General features: G+C 52.9%; 2 protein-coding genes across 10 annotated transcripts; both read left to right on the top strand.

The window, feature by feature from the left end:
* EHMT2 (euchromatic histone lysine methyltransferase 2) lies at positions 1-15,368 on the top strand. Of its 9 annotated transcripts, none has more exons than XM_054569129.1 (28): positions 1-61; positions 708-774; positions 871-1,089; positions 1,210-1,463; positions 2,229-2,313; positions 2,405-2,445; positions 2,585-2,740; positions 6,800-6,919; positions 7,031-7,145; positions 7,306-7,407; positions 7,628-7,776; positions 7,864-8,007; positions 8,091-8,326; positions 8,402-8,584; positions 8,707-8,789; positions 9,089-9,195; positions 9,298-9,420; positions 9,506-9,607; positions 10,355-10,459; positions 10,573-10,727; positions 10,813-10,980; positions 11,431-11,575; positions 11,930-12,007; positions 12,385-12,500; positions 12,661-12,747; positions 14,139-14,217; positions 14,335-14,510; positions 14,898-15,368. In XM_054569129.1, exons 1-28 carry the CDS (start codon positions 20-22, stop codon positions 15,076-15,078), a joined length of 3,618 nt encoding a protein of 1,205 aa, XP_054425104.1. In that variant the 5' UTR covers positions 1-19; the 3' UTR covers positions 15,079-15,368. The 9 variants fall into 9 exon arrangements, with proteins under 9 accessions (XP_054425104.1, XP_054425103.1, XP_054425106.1 ...); XM_054569128.1 differs by having other exon boundaries at positions 14,136-14,217; XM_054569131.1 differs by lacking the exon at positions 7,306-7,407.
* Positions 15,369-15,883: 515 nt separating this feature from the next.
* SLC44A4 (solute carrier family 44 member 4) lies at positions 15,884-27,049 on the top strand. Its single transcript, XM_054568694.1, is given in 21 exon segments — positions 15,884-15,923; positions 17,688-17,736; positions 18,091-18,164; positions 18,301-18,379; positions 19,429-19,528; positions 19,609-19,734; positions 19,881-19,941; positions 21,209-21,299; positions 21,352-21,462; positions 21,684-21,922; positions 22,031-22,130; positions 22,696-22,788; positions 23,068-23,170; positions 24,755-25,008; positions 25,095-25,189; positions 25,291-25,394; positions 25,510-25,583; positions 25,797-25,867; positions 25,963-26,057; positions 26,129-26,213; positions 26,814-27,049. Coding segments are annotated over 21 exon segments (2,163 nt in total). The 3' UTR covers positions 26,933-27,049.
* The last annotated feature ends 251 nt before the right edge of the window (positions 27,050-27,300 follow it).

Below are 27,300 nucleotides of genomic sequence, written 5' to 3'. Positions count from 1 at the left end.
GCCCCCAGCGCAAGCGGCGATGGCGGCGGCGGCGGGAGCTGCAGCGGCGGCGGCCGCCGAGGTGCGGAAGGGGAGGGGGAGAGGCGGGTGCATGCCCGCGCGCGCGCCCGGGGGAAGCGCGCGCCCGTGCAATGCTCCGGGGGTGCAACGGGGCCGGGGGGCCCGGGCAGGACTTACAGCAATCCGGAGGGCTAGCACCGGGGGCGGATGAGGGGACTAGGGGGTGGGAGGTGGGGGGAGTGGGCACGGAGGCGCGCGTGCAGTCGCTGGTTGTCCCTGAGTGGACGGCGGGCGCCGGGGCCCCAGGAGCACGCGCGAGGGGCACGAGGGGCCGTCCACCGGGCTGGGGGGCAACGGGCGCTGGAGGGGTTGGTACCCGGGGTCCCCGCGGCCTGGGGGACAAAGGGGGAACGGCTCGTGCAGCCGGGAGGAGGGGGCGGGGCCGGTGCACGGAGGCCCCGCCCCCTCCCCCTCCTCTCCTCTCGGCCCCTGAGATGCGGGGTCTACCTAGAGGCAGGGGCCTGATGCGGGCCCGGGGCAGGGGTCGTGCTGCCCCTCCCGGCAGCCGAGGCCGCGGAAGGGGGGGTGCCCATAGAGGAAGAGGTAGGCCCCGGAGCCTACTCTCTCTTCCCAGGGCCCAGGCGTCCTGGGCCCCCCAACTTCCTACCGGGTTGAGTAGCCCTCCTATCCCTTGTGTCGCCTCCCAGGGGGAGGTCCCCGCTGAGATGGGGGCTCTGGTGCTGGACAAGGAGCTCAGAGGAGCCACCGAGAGAGGTGAGTGAAGCAGAAACGGGCCCAGCTAGACCTGCACCTCCCCAAAGACAGGATTCCCTGAGCCCGTATTCCTGAACTTTTTCTCTTCCTTTACAGTTCATGGCTCTTTCGGGGACACCCCTCTTAGTGAGGAGACTCTGCCCAAGGTCAACCCCGACTCCCTGGAGCCTGCTGGCCCCTCATCCCCAGCAACCGTCACCGTCACTGTCGGCGAGGAGGGGGCAGACACCCCTGTAGGAGCCACACCACCCGTTGGGGATGAACCTGAGAATCTTGAGGGAGATGGTGACCTACAAGGGGGGCGCATCCTACTGGGTGAGAGGTTTTGGAGGCTGGCGGAGCGGGGAGGCGGGCGGGGGGGCGGGGCGGGAGGTATCCTCTGATTCTGCCTTCCCTCTAATCTTGCCCCTTCCTGTCTGCCTGTCTATTTTCCAGGCCATGCCACAAAGTCATTCCCCTCTTCCCCCAGCAAAGGGGGTGCCTGTCCCAGCCGAGCCAAGATGTCAATGACAGGGGCTGGAAAATCACCCCCATCAGTCCAGAGTTTGGCTATGAGGCTGCTGAGTATGCCAGGGGCCCAGGGGGTGGCCGCATCAGGGCCTGAACCCACTCCATCTACAACCAGCCCTGAGGGACAGCCCAAGATCCATCGAGCCAGGAAAACAATGTCCAAGCCGGGAAATGGACATGTGAGGATTAGGGGAAGGGTTGAGGGGGTGGGAGAGCCAGGTAATCAACCCTCAACTTCTTGTGTGCTTTTTTATAATACAGCTTCAGGTCTTTTCAATCCATTCACAGCTTTACAATTTACCAAGATGCTATTTTGTGTCTCATTTTGGACTGGGATTTAATGTGTGAATAAACAGGTTCTTGTCTTCCTGGAGTTTATATTCTTGGGGTGAGGGAAGTGGAAGAGACCAATGTTAAAGATTTATTTATGTAGTTAATGTTTTGATTACTCTTAAGATAATGATTATGTAAAAAAACTACAAACCACTCATTTTTACTTCAAAGCAAGACCTCAGGGAACTTTTTCCTCCCATAGAAACTGCCCCTGCTCCATTTCAAAGGTTGTATTCCTACTGGGAATGAGATGAGGGCGAGGGACATAACAGAGGCTCCAATATCTCACAACCTTCATGACAGTGTTTTTAGGTCTCTTGGTAGCATTATGTCATGTGTGTGGTTTGAGTAGCTTTGGTCAAGGCCTTAAACTTTGTTTTGTCATCTGTAAAATGGGAAGAAAGGGCCTGCTGCACACTTGAACAAATAAGTACGGGTTAGGTGTGGGATGTCCTTGACACACTTTGGGGAGACAGCATCTGGTTACTTCAGCTTCAGACGGCATTTTTGAAGTTGTGACTCACCACCCCACCGCCATCTGGGGCTCCTGGCTAAGTCAGGCGAAACCATAGCCAATTCCTACCCTAAGCGTGCTCCCTCTCCGTTCCCAGCCTCCAGTCCCTGAGAAGAGGCCCCCTGAAGTACAGCATTTCCGAATGAGTGATGATGTGCACTCACTTGGGAAGGTAACCTCAGGTCAGTCCTACCCCACACCCACCTGCAGCTTGATAAGGCCCCTCCTGAGGGTTTAGAGTACAAGCCTGGCTCCTTTCTTTTCTCCTTCCAGATGTGGCCAAAAGGAGGAAACTGAACTCAGGAGGGGGCCTGGTGAGTGGGGAGAGGCAAAGAACAAAACCTCTCCACCTGGGGGCTGCTGCAGGGAAGCCCCAAACTAGGGCTGCCTCTGCCCTCAAAGGAAATGGGTTGGTGGGGAGTACCAGCAGCTTCAATTGTCATGTTTTTCTAGGCGGAGGATTTGGGTTCTGCTCGGGTTTCAGGAGAATTGACCCTGGAGAAGGCGAACCCTGGGTCCTTGGAGGAGTGGGAAACAGTGGTGGGGGATGACTTCAGCCTCTACTATGACTCCTACTCTGTGGACGAGCGCGTGGACTCTGACAGCAAGGTGAGATGGCCTCTGCCCTATGTCCAGGGTCCACTCTCCAGTCTTCTCTACCTCCCCGCTTTACCCTTTCCTTTTTATCCTCTGAACACCCACTAATTCATTGCCCCGTATTCTCTATAACCTAATGCCATGTGTGCTGCACCCATTCCATCCCCTATCCCTCTCCTCAGTGACCACCATCCATTTTATAGTTTATTTGTTTGTTGGTTTGTTTACTCCTTTGCTCTTGGTTTGGTTTTATCACACACATGTTTGCCTATGTATTATACTGCTTAGTCTTGCCTGTTTTGCTTTTTATTTAATGTTTGTTTTTAAATATTTTGTTTATTTTTAGACAGAGGGGAAGGAAGGGAGAAAGGGAGAGAAACATCAATGTGTGGTTGCCTCTCGTATGCCCCTGGCTGCAACCCAGGCACACGCCCCCTTACTGGGAATCGAACCAGGGACCCTTTGGTTTACAGGCTGGCGCTGAATCCACTGAGCCACACCAGCCAGGGCTTAATGTTTTATCTTAGAAACTTTCAAATACAGATAATCCTTGAACAACACAGGTTTGATCTGAACGAGTCCTCTTATACACGGATTTTTAAAAAATACTGTCAATGTATTTTTTCTTGTGGTTTATTTCCTCTAGCTTACTTTATTGTAAGAATATAGTATATGTTACATATAACATACAAAATGTGTGTTAATCAAATGTTTACGTTATTGGTAAGGCTTCCAGTAAACAGTAGTTAATTTTAAAGATTTATTTATATAGTTTATGTCTTACTTACTCTTAAGATAATGTAAAGAAAGATATGTAAAGAAACTTCATAATCATTTATGGGGGGAGTCAAAAATTATACATGGATTTTTGACTACATGGCGGGTTGGCACCCCTGACCCCCATATTGTTTAAGAACCAGCTGTATACACAAAAATATAGAAGAGTGAGCCCCATGTAGCCATCGCTTAGCTCTAGCAATACACAGCTGATATTTTTTCTTTTTTAAATTTATGTATTTTTTACATTCAATATTATTTTGTATTAGTTTCAGGTATACAGCATTGTAGTTAGACAATCATGTACTTTACAAAGTGTTCCCCTTTATATTTCCAGTACCCACCTGGCACCATACATACTTATTACAATATCGACTATATTCCTTAGGCCGTGGTTTACACTGCCATGACTATTGTGTAACTACCAATTTGTACTTCTCAGTCCCTTCACCTTTTTCACCCAGTCCTCCTACACACTTCCCCTCTGGCAACCATCAGTGTGTTTTTTGTATCTATGAGTCTGTTTATGTTTTGTTTGTTTGTTTGTATTCTTTAGATTTGTCTTTCTCAGACTGATTCCACTTAACACAGTGCCCTTTAGGTTCATCTCTGCTGCCTCAGCACAGCGGATTTTTTAAACTAATTTGATTTTTTAATTACAGTGGACATACAACACTGTATTAGTTTTGGGTGTACCGCATAGTGATTAAACACTTATATACTTTACAAAGTGATCACCCCAGTAAGTCTAGTACATATCTGATACCATACAGTTATTACAATATTATAGAGTATATTGCCTATGCTGTACTTTACATCCCCGTGACTTTTTATAACTAACAATTTGTACTTCTCAATCCCTTCTCTTTTTCACCCAGCCTCCATCCCCTCTCCCATCTGGCAACCTTCAAAATGTTCTCTGTAACTTTTAGTTTGTTTTTGCTTTGTTTATTTTGTTTTTAAATTCCACATATAAATGGAAACATATGATATTTGTCTTTATCTGTCTGACTTATCTCAGTACAATACCCTCTAGATCCATCCATGTTGTCGCAAATGGCAAGATTTTATTCTTTCTTTACAGTAGAGTAATATTCCATTATATATATACCTTGTCTTCTTTATCCAGTTGTCTGTTGATGAGCACTTAGGTTGCTTCCGTATCTTGGCTATTGTAAGTAATGCTGCAGTGAACAAAGGGATGCGTATTTCTTTTTGAATTAGTGTTTTAGATTTCTTTGGATAAATAACCAGGAGTGGAATTGCTGGGTCATACAATAGTTCTATTTTTAATTTTTTTGAGGAACGTCCATACTGTTTTCCATACTGGCTGTACCAATCTGCATTTCTACCAATGGTGCACAAGGGTTTCCTTTCCTTTTCTTCACATCCTTGCTTGTTGATTTATTGATGAAAGCCATTCTGACAGGTGGAAGGTGAAATCTCACTGTGGTTTTAATTTGCTCAACATCACTAGTGATGTTGAGCATCTTTTTATGTGTCTATTGGCCATCTGTTTGTTGTCTTTGGAGAAGTGTTTATTTGGGTCCTTTGCCCATTTTTTAATTGGGTTGTTTTGTTTTTATGTATTTTGCTGTTCAGTTGTGTAAGTTTCTCATATATTTTGGATATTAACCCCTTATCAGATGTGCCATTGGCGAACACCTTTTTCTGTTTTGTTGATGGTTTCCTCTGCTATGCAACAACTTTTTAATTTGATATAATCCCATATGTCTATTTTTTCTTTTGTTCCCCTTGACTGAGAAGACATATCCAAAAACATACTGCTAAAAGCCATGTTAGAGAGTTTACTGTATGTTTTCTTCTAAGAATTTTATGGTTTCGGGTCTTAAATTGAAATCTTTGATCCATTTTGAGTTTATATATGGTATAAGAAGATGGTTCAGTTTTCCTAATGGAATTTATTGACGAGACTCTCCTACCCCATTGTATTGTTCTTGCCTCCTTTGTAATACACAGCTGGTCTTGACACGCATCTACTCTCCCCCAACACACACCTACTGGATTATGTTAAATCAAATCCCAGACATATTTTATCTAGAAATACTTCCATATGTATATTTAAACATTAGACCTTGCTGCCCTGACTCAGAGAGTTGGGCATCCTCCCGAAATCAAAAGGTTACTAGTTCAATTCCTGGTCAGGGCACATGCCTGAGTTGCGGCCAGGTCTCTGGTTGGGGTGTGTGAAGGGCAACCAATTGATGTTTCTCTCCCTCTATCTCTCCCTTCCTTCTCTTCTTTCTAAAAATAAATAAATGAAATCTTTAAAAAAAAGAAAGAAAGAAAAAATACCCTCTTTCTGTTTCTTAACATCACCACATGACTAATTTCACACTTAAAAAATTTACCAGTGATTTCTTAATATCATCACTTCACTACCATTTAGTCTTCACATCTCAGTCGTTTCATAAATGGGTTTTCGTCTGTCAAAATTCAAATGAGGTCTACACATTGATTTGATTGACATTTGTCTTCAGTCATTCTTGATGTGTAGGTTCCCTGTGTTCTAAAAACTTTTTTTCTTGCCAATTATTTGTCAAAGAAACCAGGTCAGTTGTCTGACAGAATTCCTCGCATTTAGGAGTTGGCTGGTTGGGTGGGGATTGACACATTCTTCTCTAACAAATATTTCTTGTACTTGTAAACTGTTGTATCTAAAAGCTTGATCAGCTTCAGGAGCGCACCCCACCCCCTGCTGGTACGAGTGCTTCCTATTGCATCAGATCAGAAGGCTTAGGATATCTGGCCTTTTATTAGTTATGTCGAGGTCAATCAGTGGAGATTTAGGTGATGTCAGCCTGATCCTCGCTGTAAAGTTCCTCATTAGCTTTTCATCTAGTGTTTTCAGCAGCCATTGGTAGTCTTACCTATCTGTGAACTTCATAGGAAGAGTAAGTGTACGTATACATACTATACATTTCCTTTCTGGAACTTACTTTTTGTTCGGGGTTGGGTTTTTTTTGTTTGTTTGTTTGTTTTGCTTAATATTGTCTTGCCAAGATTCACACGTGTTGTTACATCTAACCATTGTGCCTTCTTTTTGTTGCTGTATAATCTACATCTCTCTATCCTGCTCTTTCCCGCCTTTCCTGCAAGCACTTGGCTCCATCAGAGAGCCATCCCGGGCAGTTGTTTTTTTCTTTACCCTATCTCACTGTTTGAGTCCTGGGAGTTGGATGTGACCTGCTCTGCCTCTCTTCCAAGTCCCCCAGGAGAGATCTGTGGCCCAGGTGTCACTGTTTCCTCATCCCCACTTTGCCTCTGTCCCAGTCTGAGGTTGAAGCACTGGCTGAACAACTGAGTGAGGAAGAGGAGGAAGAGGAGGAGGAGGAGGAAGAGGAGGAGGAGGAGGAAGAGGAAGATGAGGAGTCGGGCAATCAGTCTGACAGGGTGAGAGCTGGAGGCTGACACGCCCAGAAGACCGGAGGCAGTGGGGCCAGAGGTCTGAGTCCTCAGGAGCGGAGGCTGGGGCCAGGCTCTTTACCTTTCCCTTGTCCCCAGAGTGGTTCCAGTGGCCGGCGAAAAGCCAAAAAGAAGTGGCGGAAGGACAGCCCATGGGTAAAGCCCTCCCGGAAACGGCGGAAGCGGGATCCCCCCCGGGCCAAGGAGCCACGAGGTGAGGAGGCTCCTCTGCTTAGGGGTCCCCTCCTCCAGCCCTGCTCCCAGCCCCCAGAGAGTGTGCACAAACACACACTCATGCATGTACACACCCGCATGTACCCACATGTCCAGGTGCCTGTGAGCTCGCACTCTCACTCTCTCTGTCTCTGTGTCAGGAGTGAATGGTGTGGGCTCCTCAGGCCCCAGTGAGTACATGGAGGTCCCTCTGGGGTCCCTGGAGCTGCCCAGCGAGGGGACCCTCTCCCCCAACCACGCTGGTAATTGCCAATTGCTGGGATAGGGAGCCACTAGGGGGCACCCTCAGGACTGGAGGGAAAGGGGGAGGCGGGGGACCCACTGGAGCCAGGGTGTCCATGGCCAGGCTTTGGGTGTTCCGGAGCATGGAGAGAAAGGCAGGCAGGGTGGGGGTGAATGGCCCCGCCAGGGGTCCTATTGGGTGAGGGGCAGGGCCTCCCTCAGCTCCCTTTTTTCTCTAAGGGGTGTCCAACGACACATCTTCATTGGAGACAGAACGTGGGTTTGAGGAGTTGCCCCTGTGCAGCTGCCGTATGGAGGCGCCCAAGATTGACCGCATTAGCGAGAGAGCAGGGCACAAGTGCATGGCCACGGAGAGTGTGGATGGAGAGGTGGGCCTGTGGGCAGGGAGAAGCAGTGCGGGGTACATGGCCCAGGCTGCCGCCTCACCTCTTCTTGCCCATCCTCTCTGCCCACAGCTGTCAGGCTGCAATGCCGCAATCCTCAAGCGGGAGACTATGAGGCCATCGAGCCGTGTGGCTCTGATGGTGCTCTGTGAGACCCACCGTGCCCGTATGGTCAAACACCACTGCTGTCCAGGCTGTGGCTATTTCTGTACAGCGGTGAGTGACCATGGGGCAGAAGGCAGTGTGCCCCACTGAAGAAGGGGCTCCCATAGCCTCAACATTTTGTTTCCCTGCCCCAGGGCACCTTCCTGGAGTGCCACCCTGACTTCCGTGTGGCCCATCGCTTCCACAAGGCCTGCGTGTCCCAGCTGAATGGGATGGTCTTTTGTCCCCACTGTGGGGAGGATGCGTCTGAGGCCCAGGAGGTGACCATCCCCTGGGGGGACGGAGTGACACCGCCAATTGGCACTGCAGCCCCTGCCCCCCCACCCCTGGCCCAGGATGCTCCTGGGAGAGCAGACACTTCCCAGCCCAGGTACTGGCCTCTCCCTTCCCCACTGCCTGTTTCCTGCTCCTTTGTCCCCCTAGACATCAGCCCCTTCTCTCACAGTGCCCGGATGCGAGGGCAGGGGGAGCTCCGGCGCCCACCCTGTGACCCTGTGGCTGACACCATTGACAGCTCAGGGCCCTCCCTGACCCTGCCCAGTGGCGGTTGCCTCTCAGCCGTGGGGCTGCCACCTGGACCAGGCCGGGAAGCCCTGGAGAAGGCTCTGGTCATCCAGGAGTCAGAGAGGTGAGGGTCGGGTGTTTGCTTTCCAGCACAGAGACTAGGGCGGGCTGGAAGGGCAGGTCTGTGGTTGTTAAAGCTGATGCTGGAGTCTAAGGGGTCTACCCCACCCTCCCTCACCATGGCAGGCGGAAGAAACTCCGCTTCCACCCTCGACAGTTGTACCTGTCAGTGAAGCAGGGGGAGCTGCAGAAGGTCATCCTGATGCTGTGTGAGTATCCATCCACTCATTCATTCAGCAAAGCTTGACTGAGCCCAATGATACATCAGGCACTGGGCTGGGGCCAGGAGTGCAATGAAGGACTTCATCTCACTCCAGAGTTTCCCTGCCTTGCTCAATGCACAGCAGCACGAAGGGGACAGGCCACTTTGAATCCAGGCAGAGCTGGTGCCCTGGCTCTTTATTCCTGACGTGTGCCCTGAGAATCCTTCCTGGAGGAGGTGCCACCACCCCCTAGTTTGCTTACCACTCGTACCTCCCCTTCCCGGTGCGGCGGGCTCTCCCCACAGTGGACAACCTGGACCCCAACTTCCAGAGCGACCAGCAGAGCAAGCGCACACCCCTGCATGCAGCCGCCCAGAAGGGCTCCGTGGAGATCTGCCATGTGCTGCTGCAGGTCAGCACGGGCCGGCCCTCTGCCTCATTGATGAGGCCCTTGGACCCCCCCCCCCCCGCCTGGCCCCTCCCTGGTGCCAGCCCACATGCCCCCTCCTCGCAGGCTGGAGCCAACATCAATGCAGTGGACAAGCAACAGCGGACACCGCTGATGGAGGCTGTGGTGAACAACCACCTGGAGGTAGCCCGCTACATGGTACAGCGTGGCGGCTGTGTCTATAACAAGGTGCGCTGAGCAGGCCACGGGGCTCACAGGCAGGGCTGGCTTAGAGGTGCCAGCTGGAGGCCTCATCTGCCCACGTCTCCCTCAGGAGGAGGATGGCTCAACCTGCCTCCACCACGCAGCCAAAATTGGGAACTTGGAGATGGTCAGCCTGCTGCTCAGCACAGGACAGGTGGACGTCAACGCCCAGGTCAGAGGCCCAGCAGCCCCGCCACACCTCCCGCTTCCGCCCAACCAGCCCGTTGGTCCTTGGCTCAGCCTCAGTCTGTGGCACCTTCCACTTCAGCTGACCTCTGACCCCTCCCTGCCTCCCATGCTGCTCCAGCTGTCCCTTTCTTTCTCCCTGCTCATTTGACTATCTCTTCTCTGTTTTCTCTTTCTTGCTACTTCTCTTTATCAGTTTTCAGAGTAATGAGTTGCTGCCTTGATCTCTGAAGTGTCCAGTGTGATTATTTGTGAACTTTATGGTTTTCATGTGGTAGATAGTTTTACTCTATTGTCTTTCTTCTTGATCAATCCTTTGTTAGGAGGAACCCCTGGAAGTTGGCTCTTGTGGCCTTTAGCATGACCCAGCATCCTTTGAGAGCATCTGGCCTTTCAGTATTTCCGCACTACCATCTATGTACCTAAGGATAGTTGTTGCTACTGGGTCACTGCACCTAGGACTTTTGAGTAGGCAGACCTAGGAAACAATGTATTTTTTAGAAAGAGAAAAAGACTCTGCAGCCTTGAGCAATAGACACTATAATTTCACTTTATAAATGAGGAAACAGATGCCAAGACATTGAGTGACTTGCTCAGGGTGGTTGAGTGCTGGAGCTGGGGCTCTAGCTGAGTCTGGCTCCAGAGCGTGTGCTCTTGGTCACGTGCTGTTGTGGTGATCAAGGCTGGCTCCTGGGCCTGCCCCCCACTCTCCTCTCTCCATCTATACCCATAGGATAGTGGGGGATGGACGCCCATCATCTGGGCCGCAGAGCACAAGCACATCGAGGTGATCCGCATGCTGCTGACACGGGGTGCCGATGTCACCCTCACAGACAACGTGAGAGTTTGGTTGGGATGGGGGAGGTGGGGCTGGCCCAGGCCCTAAAGATGGTAGAGGCTGGATTCAAGGGCTCATTGCCCAGGCCGCTCCTTTCCCTACCACCTCCACAGGAGGAAAACATCTGTCTGCACTGGGCCTCCTTCACTGGCAGCGCTGCCATTGCCGAGGTCCTCCTGAATGCCCGCTGTGACCTTCATGCTGTCAACTACCACGGGGACACACCTCTGCACATCGCAGCCCGGGAGAGTTACCATGACTGTGTGCTGTGAGCCTCTGTCCGCCCCACACCCCCTAGCCCCTCTGCCACCCCTCACAGCCCCGGAACTCTAAGGCTTCCTCTCCCCTCCCAGGTTGTTCCTATCACGTGGAGCGAATCCTGAGCTGCGCAACAAGGAGGGGGACACCGCATGGGACCTGACTCCTGAACGCTCTGATGTGTGGTTTGCACTGCAGCTCAACCGCAAGCTCCGGCTTGGCGTGGGAAATCGGGCCATCCGCACTGAGAAGATCATCTGCCGGTGAGTGCTGGGCCTTCAGTCCCCTAACTGCCTTCCACCCCTCCCCAGACCCCACTGGACCTTACAAGATCCCCAGACCCTCCCCAGGACCCACTGAATCCCAAGAACCACTTCCAGTTCCCCCTACTAGAACTGCCATATATTGCAAATAAAAATAGAGGATATCCAGTTAAATTAGAATCTCAGATGAACAGTTACTACTTTTTTGGTGTAAAAGTGTCCCATGCAGTATTTAAGATGTACCTACACTAAAAATTATTTCTTGTTTATCTGAAATTTGATTTTTAATTTGGTGCCCTGCATTTTTTCTGGCAACCTCACTCCACATGCCCCAGTGAATACCCGGAATCTCGCTCTACCTACCCCCGAGCCCAGGCCCCAGGGCCCAGGAACCTCCCCAGTCCTCTCCTTGTACCTAGAGGAGCCCTCAGCCCCATTTCCGTTCATCAGGGACGTGGCTCGGGGCTATGAGAACGTGCCCATTCCCTGTGTCAACGGCGTCGATGGGGAGCCATGCCCTGAGGATTACAAGTACATTTCGGAGAATTGTGAGACATCCACCATGAACATTGACCGCAACATCACCCACCTACAGGTGAGGGACCTAGGACCTCCCAAAGGGACAGCAGAGCCACCAAGTACAGTGGGGCAAGTCATGGGCCAACAAGAGCACCTGAAAAGGTGGGGCTAGGAGGGAGCTCTGGGGGCTTGGTCCACCTGGAGAAGGGTCTTCTTAACTAGGACAAATGACGGTATCGTACAGGCTCGTGGTAGCCCTAGGGACAAACCTCCAGCAACATCTTGGTTCCCCTCACCATGAGACCATCACCACTCATGATCCTAAAACATGGACCCTAGCAAAAGGGCAGCAGTTGGGAGGCAGGGAGCACTGGGAGCTGAGGGGCCAGGGCCAATTCTGGGGGTCAAGCTCACCCTGCCTCCCGCCCAGCATTGCACGTGCGTGGATGACTGCTCCAGCTCCAACTGCCTGTGCGGCCAGCTCAGCATTCGCTGCTGGTATGACAAGGTACGTGCCCTTGCCCTGTCCACAGATGCTCATTCACTCCTTCAGAGGAGCTGGCCTCAAATGCAGATTCCCTTGGACCTTGTCCCTCACCTCCTACCCTGGGGGGAAGTAGCAGAGAGGGCAAGGCCAGACCTGGAGTTCCTGGGACACTGCCAGGACAGAGATGGGCCTGGCCCATACACATGCAAAGCAAGAGGGATGGTTGTGGGGCACTTGTCCTTTGACCTCAGAGTATATGTGGTGGCCCCCATCCTGGCCTTCCTGTCTCCCTTTCTCTGGGTTAAGGATAGAGGAGGATCCTTCCATGGGGTCTTCGGGATTCTGGGCACCTGAGGTGGGACTACACAGAAACCACTGTTCTCCCCTCCCTCCCCAAGGATGGGCGGCTGCTCCAAGAATTTAACAAGATTGAGCCCCCACTGATCTTCGAGTGTAACCAGGCCTGCTCCTGCTGGAGAAACTGCAAGAACCGGGTGGTACAGAGTGGCATCAAGTGAGGCCCTGCCCCTACAGCCTCCCACTGCCCACTGCACGCACACACACAGACAAATGCACGCAAGTGCAGACACACACACCCACACATGCATACACGTAGACATACAAGCACGCATTGTCTCCTGTCCACCCAACGTCACCCTCTCTCCCACCCCCAGGGTGCGACTGCAGCTCTACAGAACAGCCAAGATGGGCTGGGGGGTCCGCGCCCTGCAGACCATTCCCCAAGGAACCTTCATCTGCGAGTGAGTAGGGGAGGGGTGAAGGGATGAACCCACAGCCACTGCTGCCTCTTCCGCCCTCTCTGCCCTCCTCCCTGACGGGTCTTACTCTTCTCACTACCTCATCTCCAGCCAGTCTCTTCAGCCCCTCATCCCCACAGCCAAGCACCTTTCCTGCCCCGCTCAGCCCAGCCCACAGAGCTGCCCACATCCCCACCACCTCCACTTCCCAGCCTCACACATAGCCTCTCCCTGCCCTGCTGAGCTGGGGGAAGCACCAGTCTGGGAGACAAAACTGCATTTGAGCTGTACTCTGCTGCTGCTGTCCTTGGCCAAGTTACCTAACCTTTTTGAGCTTCATTTTCTGTCCACTCTCTGGGCCCTCGTTCCTCTCCATCAGTTCTTTCTCTGCCCAGCATCTGTAACCACTCTCTGTCCCCTGGCTCCTAGCCCGTGGCCTTTAAGCTTATCTGGGTCTCCTTTCAATTTTTAAAAAAACTTTTCGCCCCATTTGCTTATTTAGGGACCATCCATTTTCTTTTAGTCATGTCATCTCTTCTCGGACAAAGATTACAAGTACAGTCCTATCTTCCTCAGCCTCAGTTTCTCCACCATCCACTCGCTGCTCATCCTGCCAAAGTCTGCCTTTGCCTTCACCCCTCCGCTGCTGCTGCCTTCCAGCAGTCCCCAGCAGCTCCCCTGCTTCATGTACCTCAAGCCTTGTTCCCCTGGCATCTGCCACCCCCTTAGTTCTGGCTTCCATGACCCTGTCCTCAGCTCTGACCCATCCACTCTTCCTCTTCACCGGCTCCTCTTCCTGTGCTCTGCAAGTGTGGATGTCCTCTACCCTGGCTCTGTCCTGGAGTTCCTCACGGCCCCCGTGGCTCCATCCCTTCCTGCTGGCCTGCCCACTCCTGTCCTTGGGCCTGCCATCGCCGCCACCTGCTGGGTGACTCCTAGTCCACAAACCTCCCAGTGTCTCAACATCAACAGAGTTCCCCACCCAAGCCCACAGGCTGATCCTCAAACCCCAGAGGCCTGGCATCAGTGCCTCTACCTCCCCCACCATGTCCCAACTCATCCCCGGCCACCACACTTGCCGGTCCTGCCTGTGGCAGTTATCCAGTGACAACCAGTGACACTATGCTAGTGTCCCCATGTTCCTCCTGATCCCACCTCCAGAGGGGGCCACCTACCTCCTCCCTCCCAGATGACGTCCACTGTCTTCTGGACGTACCAGGCCTCAGGTCACCCAGCCAGGTCCCAGCAGTTTTGATCTGTGACATTCACGGACATCTGACTGGGGCATCTGACACAGTGGAAGAGGAGCCCATGGGGTTGTGAGGAGACACGGCCTGGAGCCGACCCCCTGTAACCCCAGCTCACCTTCAGCACCATCACTTCCTGCCCAGCAGGTATGTCGGGGAGCTGATCTCAGATGCTGAGGCCGATGTGAGAGAGGATGATTCTTACCTCTTCGACTTAGACAACAAGGTGGGCAGGAGTCCCCTCTGTCTCCTACTCCCAGTCAGCGGTAGAAACCTGGGGAGGCGGGGATGTTGGCGGGAAAACAAAGGGTGGTAGATATACAGTGTGCCACCCTCCCCTCAGGATGGAGAAGTATACTGCATTGATGCCCGGTACTATGGCAACATCAGCCGATTCATCAATCACTTGTGTGACCCCAACATCATCCCCGTCCGGGTCTTCATGCTACACCAAGACCTGCGATTTCCTCGCATTGCTTTCTTCAGTTCCCGAGACATCCGGACCGGGGAGGAGCTGGGGTGAGGCCACTGGGCTCAGCCAGGGGTGTGGAAAACAGCATGCCTGGGACCAGCAGCTGAAGAGAGCTCCTGATTTGCAGGCTTGAGTAGAGCAGAACTCAGACATCAGTGTACAGAAGTGTCCCTGGAGGGCATGTTAAATAGGCCTGAGCCTCACAGAGGATTTTGATTCAGTAGGTTTGGGATGGGACCCAAGACTCTGCATTCAAACAGGTTCCCAGGCAGTGCTGGTGCGGCAGGTCTATAGACTGTACAAGGATTTAGAGCCTGTCAGGAGAAGAGGGGTGTGAGTGCCAGAGTCCCTCCTGGGAGCAGGATCCACAGGTTCTGGACTGGGCTTGGGCAGTCAAGTCTGGGTCCCACAAGCCTCTTGTGCTCCTCTGACAGGTTTGACTATGGCGACCGCTTCTGGGACATCAAAAGCAAATATTTCACCTGCCAGTGTGGCTCTGAGAAGTGCAAGCATTCAGCTGAGGCCATCGCCCTAGAGCAGAGCCGCCTGGCCCGCCTGGACCCCCACCCCGAGCTGCTGCCTGAGCTCAGCTCTCTGCCCTCTGTCAATCCCTGAGAGTGGACCATACTCTCCCTCCCCACCCCTGGGTGGCCACCACCTCAGCAGCTGCCTCTGTTACTTGTTGCTCATGGCCACACCCACACCTATACCCAGGGGCACTGCCATCTTTCCCCGTAGCCCTTCACACATTCCCGGCCAGAGACCCCAGCCAGGCCCTGGGGATCTGACAGCCCCTCTTCCAGGGCTGGTTCCTCCCTGGGAGGGTGACTTGGGCTGGCTGCCCGCTCCCCTGTTCCCCATCCTCAGCAGAAGTTTGATGAACTGAAATGGGCCTCTGCCAGCTGCTTTCCTTTGTTCTCAATAAATGTTGGGTTTGGTAACAAACTGTGTGGGTGATTTTTTGGGGGTGGAGGAGATGTCCAGGGAGGATGCACACACAGTGGAGGGAATGTGGGTTGAAGGGGCAGAGTGAGATGGGAGGCTGGACTAGTAGAGACAGCAGCCCAAGAGAGGGGAGGGCAGTGGGGGGCCAATAAGGGCAGGGTCTAATCAAAGCCTAAAAGGCAAATAACAATCTTAGCTGGGGGATATGGACACGTTTGGTAGTTTGCAGAATTAGGAAGGGTTCTTGGAGCATTCCATGTCCTTCAGGCCATGGTCCGTGGGTCTCAGCCAGCAGCCCAGAACCCCTGTCCCTGGCTGGGACTTCCTGCCCTGAGCCTTCCCTCCCACATGCTGAGCAGGAACTAGAGTGTGTCGGGGGACCACAGGTGGAGGTGGGGCTGTGACGTGAGAGGGCGGGGCGGCGGCAGGTGAGTTGCCTGGTCTCCCAGGCTCCAGTCACTCCGGAGATTGAGCCATGAGGGGAAAGCAGGATGTGGCCGTGGAGAAGTCTTATGGTGAGGTTGGGGCGAGGCAAGGACCCTGCAGAGGGAGGGAGACCTGGCTGGGCCCCTGGGGGAGAGGACCTGGGGGGGGTTGATGGAAGAAGGCCGAGCCAGGGTCCTGGGAGGACTGAGTTCAGGGGCAGGGCACCATTGCTGAGGAGACTTTGGGGAGTGAAGCAGGGGTCTCCAAGAGGAGTTGGGCTGGATTCCCTGAGAGGAAGGAAGTTCAGACCTAGACTGGCCCTTCAGGGCTGGCAGAACCCTGGGAAGGAAGCAAAGCCTGAATGGAAGGAGGCAGGGTGAGGTCCTGAGCAGGGGACTGGGGGTCCAGGACTGGAAGTGTCCTGTACTATGGAGCCTGCAACCTGACAGCAGAAAAGGCTGGGGTCCCTGTGAGGAGCTTTCAGCCTGGACCCTGGGTCTCTGAGGGAGAACAGTGCTGGGGATCTGCCTACCAGGATCTCTGTGAGCAGTGGCAGAGGAAGTGAGTTGTACTGGGGGCCCCTGTGAGGAGTTGGGGCTCAGGGTCTTTATGGAGGGGGGATGGACCTGCCTGAGGGTCTCTGTTTAGAGGGGAGCCTGTTGGGGGTGCCTTGAGGCACAGAGGCAGGGGTCTTCTGGGATTTCTGTGAAGAGTAAGGCCTGAGGGGAAAGGGAACAAGAAGCCTGTCTCCGGAATCTACAAGGAATGAGGGCTGGGAGCCTGTCCCAGGACTCTGAGGATTAGAGGTGGGGAGGTATTAGGGGAAAGGGAGCGCGGACCAGACTTGAGGATCCCTGTGAGCAGTGAGGGCTAGAGGCCTCCCTGCACAGGTCCCTTGGGATTTGGTGGGCTCTGAGCCCCTGCTCTGGAGGGAAGCGAATCCAAAAGGAGGAGCCTTCCAGAGGGAAGGCTTGGGTCCCAAAGGGGACTGGGGAAGAAGTTGTAAGGACTTTCCAGGAGACTTCCTAGAACCGCTGGATCAATCATTGACCTCATGTCTGAGAGCCATGGAGGGACAGAGTCCAGAGCACCTGCATACCCCACCTCTTTCCACACTTTTGTCCAGCCCTCCACCCTCCCTCCTCAATGCCCACAAGAGATCCCGGGTGCCTGGCCCTACCTCCTCCCTGTGTGTACTCAGGGAGGACCAGGAACAGGACAGGGTCATGATCTCAGTCACCAAGCTCAGGTGTCACTCTGATTTGATTGCTTGCCCAGAGACTGGCAGTGGCCTGGAAACTGAGGTCCCTTCAGGTGGGGGTCTACAGGGAGCTCCTTCCCTCCCCAGGCCCTGCAGGAGTTGATACTTTTGGCTCCAGTTTCTTTCCCCATGGCCTTGAGCCAGATGTGGGGTCTGGAGCAGATGGGGGAGGGTCTATGACCTCCCTGAGGAGAGAGAGCGACTAGGATTGAAGGGTGAGAGCCACTGAGATGACTAGACACAGAGTCCCACGTAACAGCTGGGGAAGACTCAAGAGTGATGGGCCAAGGTGAGGGCAGAAGGCAAAGGCCATTTTCCTGGTTGTTGGCCTTGAGGTGTGAGCTGGAAATGACCTGTAAAAGTCCCCCTCCCCTCCCTCCAAGGCCACCTGAATGGATTTATGATGAGTAGTCACCTGCTGGCCAGGCCTCAATCCTACATTCCCTGCTTTCCAATTTCCCCTCCTGCCAGCCTTTCCTCTGTCCATCTCCTGCAAACCCATGAGGGCAGGGAAAGACTTGGGGGGACAGGAAATGGGGAGAGAGACTCCCCTCAGTGCTTCACTTTCCACACTGTTCCTTATGCCCCTCAGGGAAACCAGTCAAATATGACCCTTCCTTTCGAGGCCCCATCAAGAACAGGTGAGTTCTGGGAACTGCACTGGTGGGGGCAAGGATGTCTTGTTTTTGCTGTGCATTTGCTGAAATATTGGCAAGAAGTTTGTGAAAAAGAAAACTCCTGTCCCAGGGGAGCGGGGGCATTGTTGTTTGTGGAGGAAGCACAGCAACTTCCGGGATGCTAGTGATGTTCTGGCATGTGCCCTTTGGGAAAATTCATCCAGCTGAGCATTTACGAGTTATGCACTTTTCTGTCATACTTCAGAGGAAAGTTTACCCACCCAGAAAAAAAAATTCTTAAAAAAATAAAATCTACTGATGCCCACTCTCCCGCAGCCCCCAGCTCTCTTCTCCAAAGGCTTCCCTGTTCCTCTCTAGGGGCTGCACAGATGTCATATGCTGTGTCCTCTTCCTTCTCTTCATTCTGGGTTACATTGCGTTGGGGATCGTGGGTGAGTTTCCAGCTGTGCAGAGCTGGGGCAGTGGTTGGGGGACAATAACCCAGAGAGGGACCATACCCTTGGCTGCCCCCCTACAAAGTCCCTGCCCTTCCTCCCCAGTGATTCTTGCGTGTGTCTCTGTGTCCAGCATGGATTTATGGAGACCCCCGGCAAGTCCTCTACCCCAGGAACTCCACCGGGGCCTACTGTGGCTTAGGGGCAAACAAGTGAGTACGGAAGAGGGCCAAGAAGGTGGTGAGTATGGAGATGGGCAGGGGACCACCCAACACTCAGGCTCCAGACCTTTCCCTGTTGTCCTCCCACTCCGCCTACCACACCGCCTCCCTGGATCTCACCCCCCAGGCCACATTGACCGCGTCCATTGCTGAGGAGTTGCCTATGAGCACCCCTAAGCAAGGCAATGTAGAGTTATGGTTAAGTGCATGGGTTTTTGTTGTTTTATTTTTTAAGATTTTATTTATGTACTTTTTAGAGAGGGAGAAAGGGAGGGAAAAAGAGAAGCAAAGAATCATCAATGTGGGAGAGATACATTGACTGGTTACCTCTCACATGCCCCTAACCAGGGACCCGGCCCTGCAACCCAGACATGTGCCCTGACTGGAATCAAACCGGTGACTTTTCGGTTCGCAGGCCAGCGCTCAATCCCCCAAGCCATGCAAGCCAGGGCTAAGTGCATGTGTTTTAGACTTCAGAGACTGGTCTTTGAACCCCTAAGTGCGATTCTGTTTGTGTGGCCTCGGGCAAGGTACCCAACCTCTCTGAGCTTTGATATCTTCATCTGAATCGCAAGGATGATCCCAGACGTGAGGCCATCAGTTCTCACAGGCAGGAAATGGTCAATCAGCAATAAAACCTCTAGTACTTATATGGCGTTTACATGTTTAAGGCAGGTGGTGTACTTTACACTCACAAAATCACTTAAAGCCATGATAGAACTGAGGCAGTGAGCAATTAAATGACTTGTTCAAAGTCATAAAGCTGGGTGGTGATTTGTCTTCAGCGTTCTTGCTCTTAAAGATTTGGCAGCATGAATTTGCTCAGTCCTGTCTGAACCATCGGCGATACTGAATGACTCTGGAACTTTTTTAGTGTCTCTCGCTCTGCCAGCTGGACTGAGCTGTCTGAGGTCAGGAGCTGAGTGGAGCCTGTCAAGGCCACCTGGGCCCACTGCAGCCTGGAGGTGAAGCCTGGCTGTCCCTCCTGTCCCCTACACCTGACCAGGCACTGACAAATGCACTTCCTCCCCTCCTTGCAGAGATAAACCCTATCTCCTGTACTTCAACATCTTCAGCTGCATCCTGGCCACCAACATCATCGCGGTCACTGAGCAAGGCCTGCAGTGCTCTACACCCCAGGTCAGAGCCTGGGACCTGCCTCTGCCCAGATCTCCCCCCAGGTCCAGGTCCAAGCCCCTCAGTGCATTCTCTGCCCCCAGGTGTGTGTGTCTTCCTGTCCAGAGGCCCCATGGACTGTGAATAACAATGAGCTCTCCCAGACAGTCGGGGAGGTCTTCTACGCGGCAAACCGGAACGTTTGTCTGCCAGGGGTGCCTTGGAATATGGTAAGCACTGCCCCAATGTCATTGGGGTCATCAAGGAGGGGCCTCAATGTGAGAGGGAGTTGGGTAGATGGCTGCGATGATAGTGGGGGGGCACTCCCTCATCCTGCTCTGTGACTGTGTGTGTCTGTCCTCCCCTCGCACCCCAGCCAGTGCGCCAAAGCCTGGAACAGGAGCTGTGCCCCCGTTTTCTCCTCCCTTCTGCTCCAGGTGAGAAGCACACTCATTCCTCAGGCATCAGCTAGTTTTATACTTTTGTTATTCAAATGAGGAAACCAGACCCAGAGAGAATGAAGTTGCACAGCAGGACTGAGGCAGAGTTCATTGTGTACCTGCTCTGTGCCAAGCACTGGGGATAGACACAGGGAAGACGACAACTGCTCCTTGTGGGAGTACAAGCTAGGCGGAGAGGTCAGAGATGTTCGCAAAGGCAGTGCATGGGAACCTCACGAAGACATGCACAGAGAATGTACATTTAGGTGTATGCACAGGAGAAAGGCTGGAAGTTCATCCACGTGCTACTGAATGAGTGTGACTTGGTGGTGGGATTGCAGTTCACTTTTTAAAAATTCTGTATGCTCTTCTTTCCAATAGTAAGTGCTATTTTTTTTTAAGAAAAAGTTTAAATTGTAGCATGAGAAAAGATATTCAGTTCTCACCGTAAGTACAAGAGAAAGTATTTCAAATGAATGCTCCAAAATCTAATCTGGATTTAAATCCCAGCATTTTCTAGCTATGTAGTCTTGGGCCAATTCCTTAACCTCTCTGAGTCTTGTTTCCTCATCTTTAGAATGTCAATGCCAAAGCAAGTTTATGTGGCAAAGTTGTCGTAAGGGGGATGACAAGTGCTGTAGGCAAGTCATAGGTGCCACAGGAGGCAGCATAGGCTTCCTAGAGCAGGTGAGGTGTATATGGAGTTTAACAGGCAGTAATGGATGGGATTTCTGGAGGAGGGGGACTCTCAGAGGGAGATGCGGCAAGAATGAAGGTACGGAGGTGAAGGGGAAGTGGCTGTGCTCAGACAGTGGGTCCCTGAAGCCTGGCTGTGAGGTGGGCACTGTCCAGGGCAGAGCCTTCAGAAGTGTCTGAGCAACAGAGTGACCTCAAGCCTTGGAACAGTGAGGCCCATGCTGTGCCATGGTCTCCCTGGCACTTGGGCAGAGAGTGGGTTGATGGGTGGCAAGGTTGGGGGTGGAGATGATGTAAGAGTCAGGCCAGAGGGGAGGAGGGTCTGACGAGGAAGCAGCTTAGGGAGGGGACAAAGGGGCCATTAAGAGACAGTGAAGGAAGCACGGCTGGGGCTTTGCGGTCAAGAGCTCCCTTTTGACTGGGGAGTCAGGAGCAGCTGTCTGAGGGAGCAGAGCCCCTCTCTCCTCCCTCCCCTGAAGGCACTGTGGACCAAGATGGGACCAAAAACTTTCAAGGCAAAGCTCTGGGCCCCACCCTCCCAAGACAGTAGCCAGTTTTCTCCCTCCAGCTCTGGGGCGCTGTTTTCCATGGCCCAATAATAGTGCTTGGCCTGAACTCCCAGGGATCTCCAGCAACACCACCATCTACCCGGGGATCAGGTGGGTACTCCCTGCCTCCACATCTCTGTCCCTCACCCCTTCCCACCCACAGCCCTGTCTGACTCTGTCTCTCCCCATATGGTCTTTTTGACAGCCTCAATGCCCATGACATCAGCATTAAGATCTTTGAAGATTTTGCCCAATCTTGGTATTGGATTCTTGTGTGAGTCACCAGATTCCGCAACTTTCTCCTTCCCTACTCCCTTCCTGATCCTCCAGCCCAGTGTCTAAAACCCAACCTTTAGACAAGGGAGGAGGAGCCAGAGCTCAGAATGGACCTCAAGTCCAACCGGATTTATAATAGAAAGGAGGTTTAATTTGGAGGTGTGAGGAAAGACATTTGGAAACCAGGGGTAACCCTCATCTACCTCACCCTACCTACAGTGCCCTCGTCGTGGCTCTGGTCCTGAGCCTGCTGTTTATTTTGCTTCTGCGCCTGGTGGCCGGGCCTATGGTGCTGGTCCTGATCCTAGGGGTGCTGGGCGTGCTGGCATATGGCATCTACCACTGCTGGAAAGAGTACCAAGTACTGCGGGGAGAATCGAGTGCTACCATCACCCAGCTGGGCTTCACCACCAACCTCAGCGCCTACAGCAGCGTTAAGGAGACCTGGTTGGCAGCCCGTGAGTACCTTGCCCCCCTCCAAATGCCAGCTGCCTAAGGTCTGCCTGGGCCATGCCTGGCCCTGGCCCTGGCCCTGACCCCAGCCCCTCTGCCCTGTCCACCCTCAGTGATCGTGTTGGCTGTGCTGGAAGGCCTCCTGCTGCTCATGCTCATCTTCCTACGTCAGCGGATCTGTATCGCCATTGCCCTACTGAAGGAAGCCAGCAAGTCAGGGCCTATCTGAGAGAGATGGGGCAGAGGGCAGGGGTGTGGGCCGGGGTGGGCATGCTGGGCAGGTGGCAGGGAGCCCTGGAGAAGAAGGACAGAATAGTGCAGTGGATAACTCTGCTGTGTGACAGCCTTTCTGAGCCTCAGTTTACCTGTTATGGGGGGGGGGCAGCAGTAATTGCTCCTACCTTGTAGGATTGCTCTGAGGATGAAGTGAGTTAGTGTCTCATCAAGTGCCTTGAGCATGAAACAGACTCTCCAGAAGAGTTGTTGTCATGGTGATGGTGGGTGGGATGGCTCAGGAATCCAGGCAGGGAAGAAAAGCAGCAGCTTGCTCCCAACCAAGATCTACCTGCCAAGTCGGTCAACACACCATGTGTTGAGGACTCTCTCTTCCCTTACTCCCCCTGGAGCTGCCCCACCCTGAGCCTGATTCATTCATTTCCGTTCCCTCTGGGAGCACCTACAACGTGTGCAGTCTTGGGGCTGGAGCAGGCCCTGCGGGTCAGAGGTGTGACTAGGGCCAGCAGGGGCCTGCTGGTGGACGGCACTCATCTTCCTGCAGGGCCGTGGGACTGATGATGTCTGCCATGTTCTACCCGCTGATCACCTTTGTCCTCCTGTTCATTTGCATTGCCTACTGGGCCATGATCTCTCTGTATCCTTTGCCCACATAGCCAGCCCTCCTGGAGTCTGTGGAGGCAAGAGGGCAGAAAGGGCAATACCTGCACAGTGCCTTAGTGCAATGGGAGGAAGGCAGCCCTTCTTCTGGGCAGACACAGCCCCACCCCTAGACAGAGTTGGAAGAGGGAGCTCAGGCTGAATTCCAGCCCCTTTGTGCAAGTGAACATCCTGCATGAGCCCCTAGGAAGGTGTCCCTGAGGAATCAATCTGTAGAGACCCCCATGTGACCATGCTTTCCTTGACTTCCTTTTGGGTACCTGGCCACATCAGGACAACCTCAGTACGTCTTCTGGGCACCCAACACCAGCTTAGCCAGCTGTGAGACAGTGACAATGAATGCATCATGCGATCCCCTGGTGAGAGGATTGGGGGTGGACAAGAAGGAGGCACCAACAGAGCTAAGGGGACCTTAGGGACCAAATGCCTCATTGTGTAGTAGAGACTGAGGATCAGAGAAGGCAAGGGTCTCACTTGAGGTCATATAGCATGTCCCCAGCACAGCCCAAAAGGAAGCCAGTCCACTGACTCCAGATCTAGTTGTCCTGCCCCTGAGACACGGAAGGACACTGAGGCCAGAGTAAGAGGTATGCTGTGCCTGAGGCCAGGGCCAGGCCTCAGGAAGCTGAATACCAGAACTCTACCCTCCCCAGGACATTCTTCTGCCAGGACGACCATGAACAACCCCACCCAACTAGGTCTCACTCCACTCATCTGTAAAGTGGAGCTCATCATAATACCATTCTCTCAAAGTGGCCAAGATTAAATGACATTGGGCATATAAAGTGCTTAGTGCAATGCCCGGCACCTGATAAGAGCTGATAACTATGGGTTTTGTTTAGTTTTTGATTTTGTTTTTTAATCTTCCTGGGAACAAAGTGCCCTGGGCAATAAGCAAGTGGGACACCCTGTGGGGCCTGGGAGAGGAGCTGCCATAATCTCTCCTGAGAGGGTCCCAGGAAGTGTCTCTGGACCTCTGGGAATTTACTGTCCTTAGAGCTTTCATGTGGCCACCTGGTCTGAGCTGGACTGGGGCCTCTGCTGACAGCCATTAGCCCCACTCTGAAAAGGAGACGGAGGTTTGCTTGCATTTACCAAGGACCCACCTGTGCCAGGCACTGGATGTGTAAAGCCCCAAGTGACCTGGTTCTTGCTTTCAGCTTGCTCAGGATCTAGCAATGGAGACTGACACAAACGCACAGTTACATATAAATGGAAAGTGGTGTATTTTCTTATAAAATTTCAAACATATACTCAGTTTCAGCAATTACCAAGGTAGTCACATTTTCTGGAAAGGGTTGTTTTTTACTTCTGTGCTGTTTTACTTGTTATTTCAGAAATTTTTAAACCACACACTAAGTAGAGAATTCCTGTACCCAGATTCCACACCTTCGACTTTCCTGTTTCATCCATCTCACCATTCCTAGGCACAAATTTTTTTTTCTAGAGTATAAGGCAAATTCTAGACATCATGCCATTTCACTTGTAAGTACCTCAGGATAGATCTTAACAGATAATGACTTTTAAAAAGCATAACCACTATTGCCATTATCAAACCCAACTAAATGAACAATAATTCTTTAATATCATCTGATATCCAGTCTTCAATTTTGCTGGAAAGCATTTTGGTTGAAGTTGCAGAGGCTGCTCTGGGAGGGTACTGTTAACTGAGCACCACACTCTCCAGGGCCAGGCATTGGTCTCACAGCTCCCCACACACCATTAGGTCTTTGCCCACATGTCCTGGGAGCTCTTGTGCCCACCCAGAGAATGAAAGAAGTGAATTATGGTCACACAATAAATAAGCTAAACCCAGTTTGAACCTGGAGATGAATCTCCTAAAAGGAACCCACTTCCCCATCTAGGAGAGGCAGTTACTTCCTTCCCTCTACTCTGGGAATGACAGGAGCTGGCCGGGAATGAGCCTATTTTGTGTCCCCCAGGCTCAGCCCATGAACTCCTCATGCCCAGGGCTGATGTGCGTCTTCCAGGGCTACTTGTCCTCAGGCCTGGCACAACGTTTTCTCTTCAACTTGCAACTCTACGGGGTCCTGGGGCTATTCTGGACCCTCAATTGGGTCCTGGCCCTGGGCCAGTGTGTTCTGGCTGGGGCCTTTGCCTCCTTCTACTGGGCCTTCCGCAAGCCCAAGGATATTCCCACCTTCCCCGTGAGCACTGCCTTCATCCGCACACTGCGGTAAGCCTGGGGATGGGTGCTGGGATCATGAGCCTGGGAGTCCCAGGGGTTCTGGGGCTGCCTCTGACTGGCTAATCCCTCTGTAGTTACCACACAGGGTCTCTGGCCTTTGGGGCCCTCATCCTGACCCTTGTGCAGATAGCCCGGGTCATCTTGGAGTATGTTGATCACAAACTGAGAGGTAAGCCAAGGTCAGGGGCTTGGGGAGGCCAAGCTGACCAGCTGGATCCTCGGGGAGAGGCTTTCAGGACCAGTGTCCAAACCCAGGCCTCGGGTCTTCAGGAGCCCAGAACCCTATGGCCCGCTGCATCATGTGCTGCTTCAAGTGCTGCCTCTGGTGTCTGGAGAAGTTTATCAAGTTTCTGAACCGCAATGCATACATCATGGTGAGCCCCACTGCACAAGCAACCTCCCTGCTTCAGGGCTCCTTGGCCCCGATCCCACAGCCCTGGCCCAGGTGAATTATCCACAGGTAACTCTCACCTTTCCACTTTAACCCAGATTGCCATCTACGGGAAGAATTTCTGTGTCTCAGCCAAAAATGCCTTCATGCTGCTCATGCGGAACATCGTCAGGTCAGGCTGTCCCCCACCCTGTGATTTCCCACCCACAGCCAGCTTCATGGGCATGCTGTGCTCAGAAGGGCCTCGAGCTTTCAGGTTCTGCTGCCTCCATCTTGAAATGTGAACAATTTTCATTTTGCTTCTGTCACAGCCAATTATATAGCCCGTTCTCCTCCTAGCCCTGCCAGGCCTCTCACCCCCAGTCTATTCCAACTCCCCATGCAGGGTGGTTGTCCTGGACAAAGTCACAGACTTGCTGCTGCTCTTCGGGAAGCTGCTGGTGGTGGGTGGTGTCGGTAAGGACTAGGGCAGGAATTATAAGGACAAAGAGCAGGGGTGCTGGGAAGCTGAAGAGGTGACCTTAGAGGAGTGACACTGACCTCTCCCACAGGGATCCTGTCCTTCTTTTTTTTCACCGGTCGCATCCCTGGGCTGGGTAAAGACTTTGAGAGGCCCCACCTCAACTATTACTGGTTGCCTATCATGGTGAGTCACTCCCCCACTTTGCCTCACCCCCTAATTCCCCAAAGAAATCTTAACAGGGTTGTGTCTTCCAGACCTCCATCCTGGGGGCCTACGTCATCGCCAGCGGCTTCTTCAGCGTTTTTGGCATGTGTGTGGACACACTCTTCCTCTGTTTCTGTGAGTGACACCCCCACCACTTCCCCCCAACTTCAAGATAGAGGCTGTTCAGGCTTTTTTGAAGACTTGGTGTTTCTAGAAACAGCGACTTTGTGAGTTAAAGGAGCCAGAGCCACAGGGAGCCTCTCCTGACATGCACAGGCCAGGTGTTTGGGGACTGAAGGGGGAAGTGAGCTCCCAGGCAGGTGGGCTAGCGCGCTATTCCAAGAAGGAGCATTCCAGGGGAGAGGCCTCCAGTATCATCTCTCAGGAAACGTCAGGTAGAAGTGTAGATTTCCCAGCAGGTGGCTGTAGTGAACAGGATTTTCTTACCCCACTGTATACATCTATTTAGGCTTTAGTAGGTACCAGGCTCTGTGCTAAGCAGTAGGCATGCGGAGTTTGTTGTTTGTTTCGTTTTGTTTGTTTTTGTTTTCCCGCGGTAACCCTTACAAGCTATGAAACGTACTATTATTGGCCCCACTTTCCAATGAGTAAACTGAAATTACATAACCTACTGGTAGTGCAGCCTGGAAACCAGGCAGCTGGTCACTTAGTCCCGGATTTTCCGGGAATGCGGAGGAACAGGGTCCTTTCTAAGTGGTCTATGTTGCGGCTCAGTGGAAGATCTAGAGCGGAACGACGGCTCCCCGGACCGGCCCTACTACATGTCCAAGGCCCTTCTGAAGATTGTGGGCAAGAAGAACGACGCTCCCCCAGGAAGCAAAAGAAAGAAGTGAGAGGTGCAGCCCTGAGACAAGGCTACATCCTATCTACACAGCCTTCCAGCCTCATCCCGCCTTTCAGATCTTGATTTTGTAGTAAAAAGATTTTATTAAAGATTGGCATTTTACTCCCTGGACAGTGAGACCCTTTTCTCCCGACTGGGCACTTTAAAATAGGCCGAGCCCCTACGGCACGCCCCAGCTGCTGTGGCCAACCAAAAGGCTCCTGGGGAGTCGTACGGATTTTTCCTCCTCCCAACCAATACGCTTTTTCGGTCGAATCACGCGCTCCGGGACTTCAAAGGTGGCCAATGGGAGGGCTGACTTAGAGGCGCTGAAGGATCACGTGGAGAGTCGGAGTGTTCCGGCGGCCAATTAGAGTC

Source organism: Pteronotus mesoamericanus, unplaced genomic scaffold (genome assembly GCF_021234165.1).
Source record: "Pteronotus mesoamericanus isolate MK-2021 breed Mesoamerican mustached bat unplaced genomic scaffold, CSHL_Meso_final contig_20, whole genome shotgun sequence".
In the NCBI taxonomy this organism is placed as follows: Eukaryota; Metazoa; Chordata; class Mammalia; order Chiroptera; family Mormoopidae; genus Pteronotus; species Pteronotus mesoamericanus.
Note: the sequence above shows the minus strand (reverse complement) of the source record. Positions and strands in the feature narration are given on the sequence as shown.

Bases quoted from the DNA above. Each gene is read 5' to 3' on its own strand.
- EHMT2 (XM_054569123.1), top strand. From the start codon at position 495: ATGCGGGGTCTACCTAGAGGCAGGGGCCTGATGCGGGCCCGGGGCAGG. The intron at 7,408-7,627 runs GTAATTGCCAAT...TTTTTCTCTAAG, and splicing joins CCTCTCCCCCAACCACGCTG to GGGTGTCCAACGACACATCT. The intron at 9,608-10,354 runs GTCAGAGGCCCA...CTATACCCATAG, and splicing joins AGGTGGACGTCAACGCCCAG to GATAGTGGGGGATGGACGCC.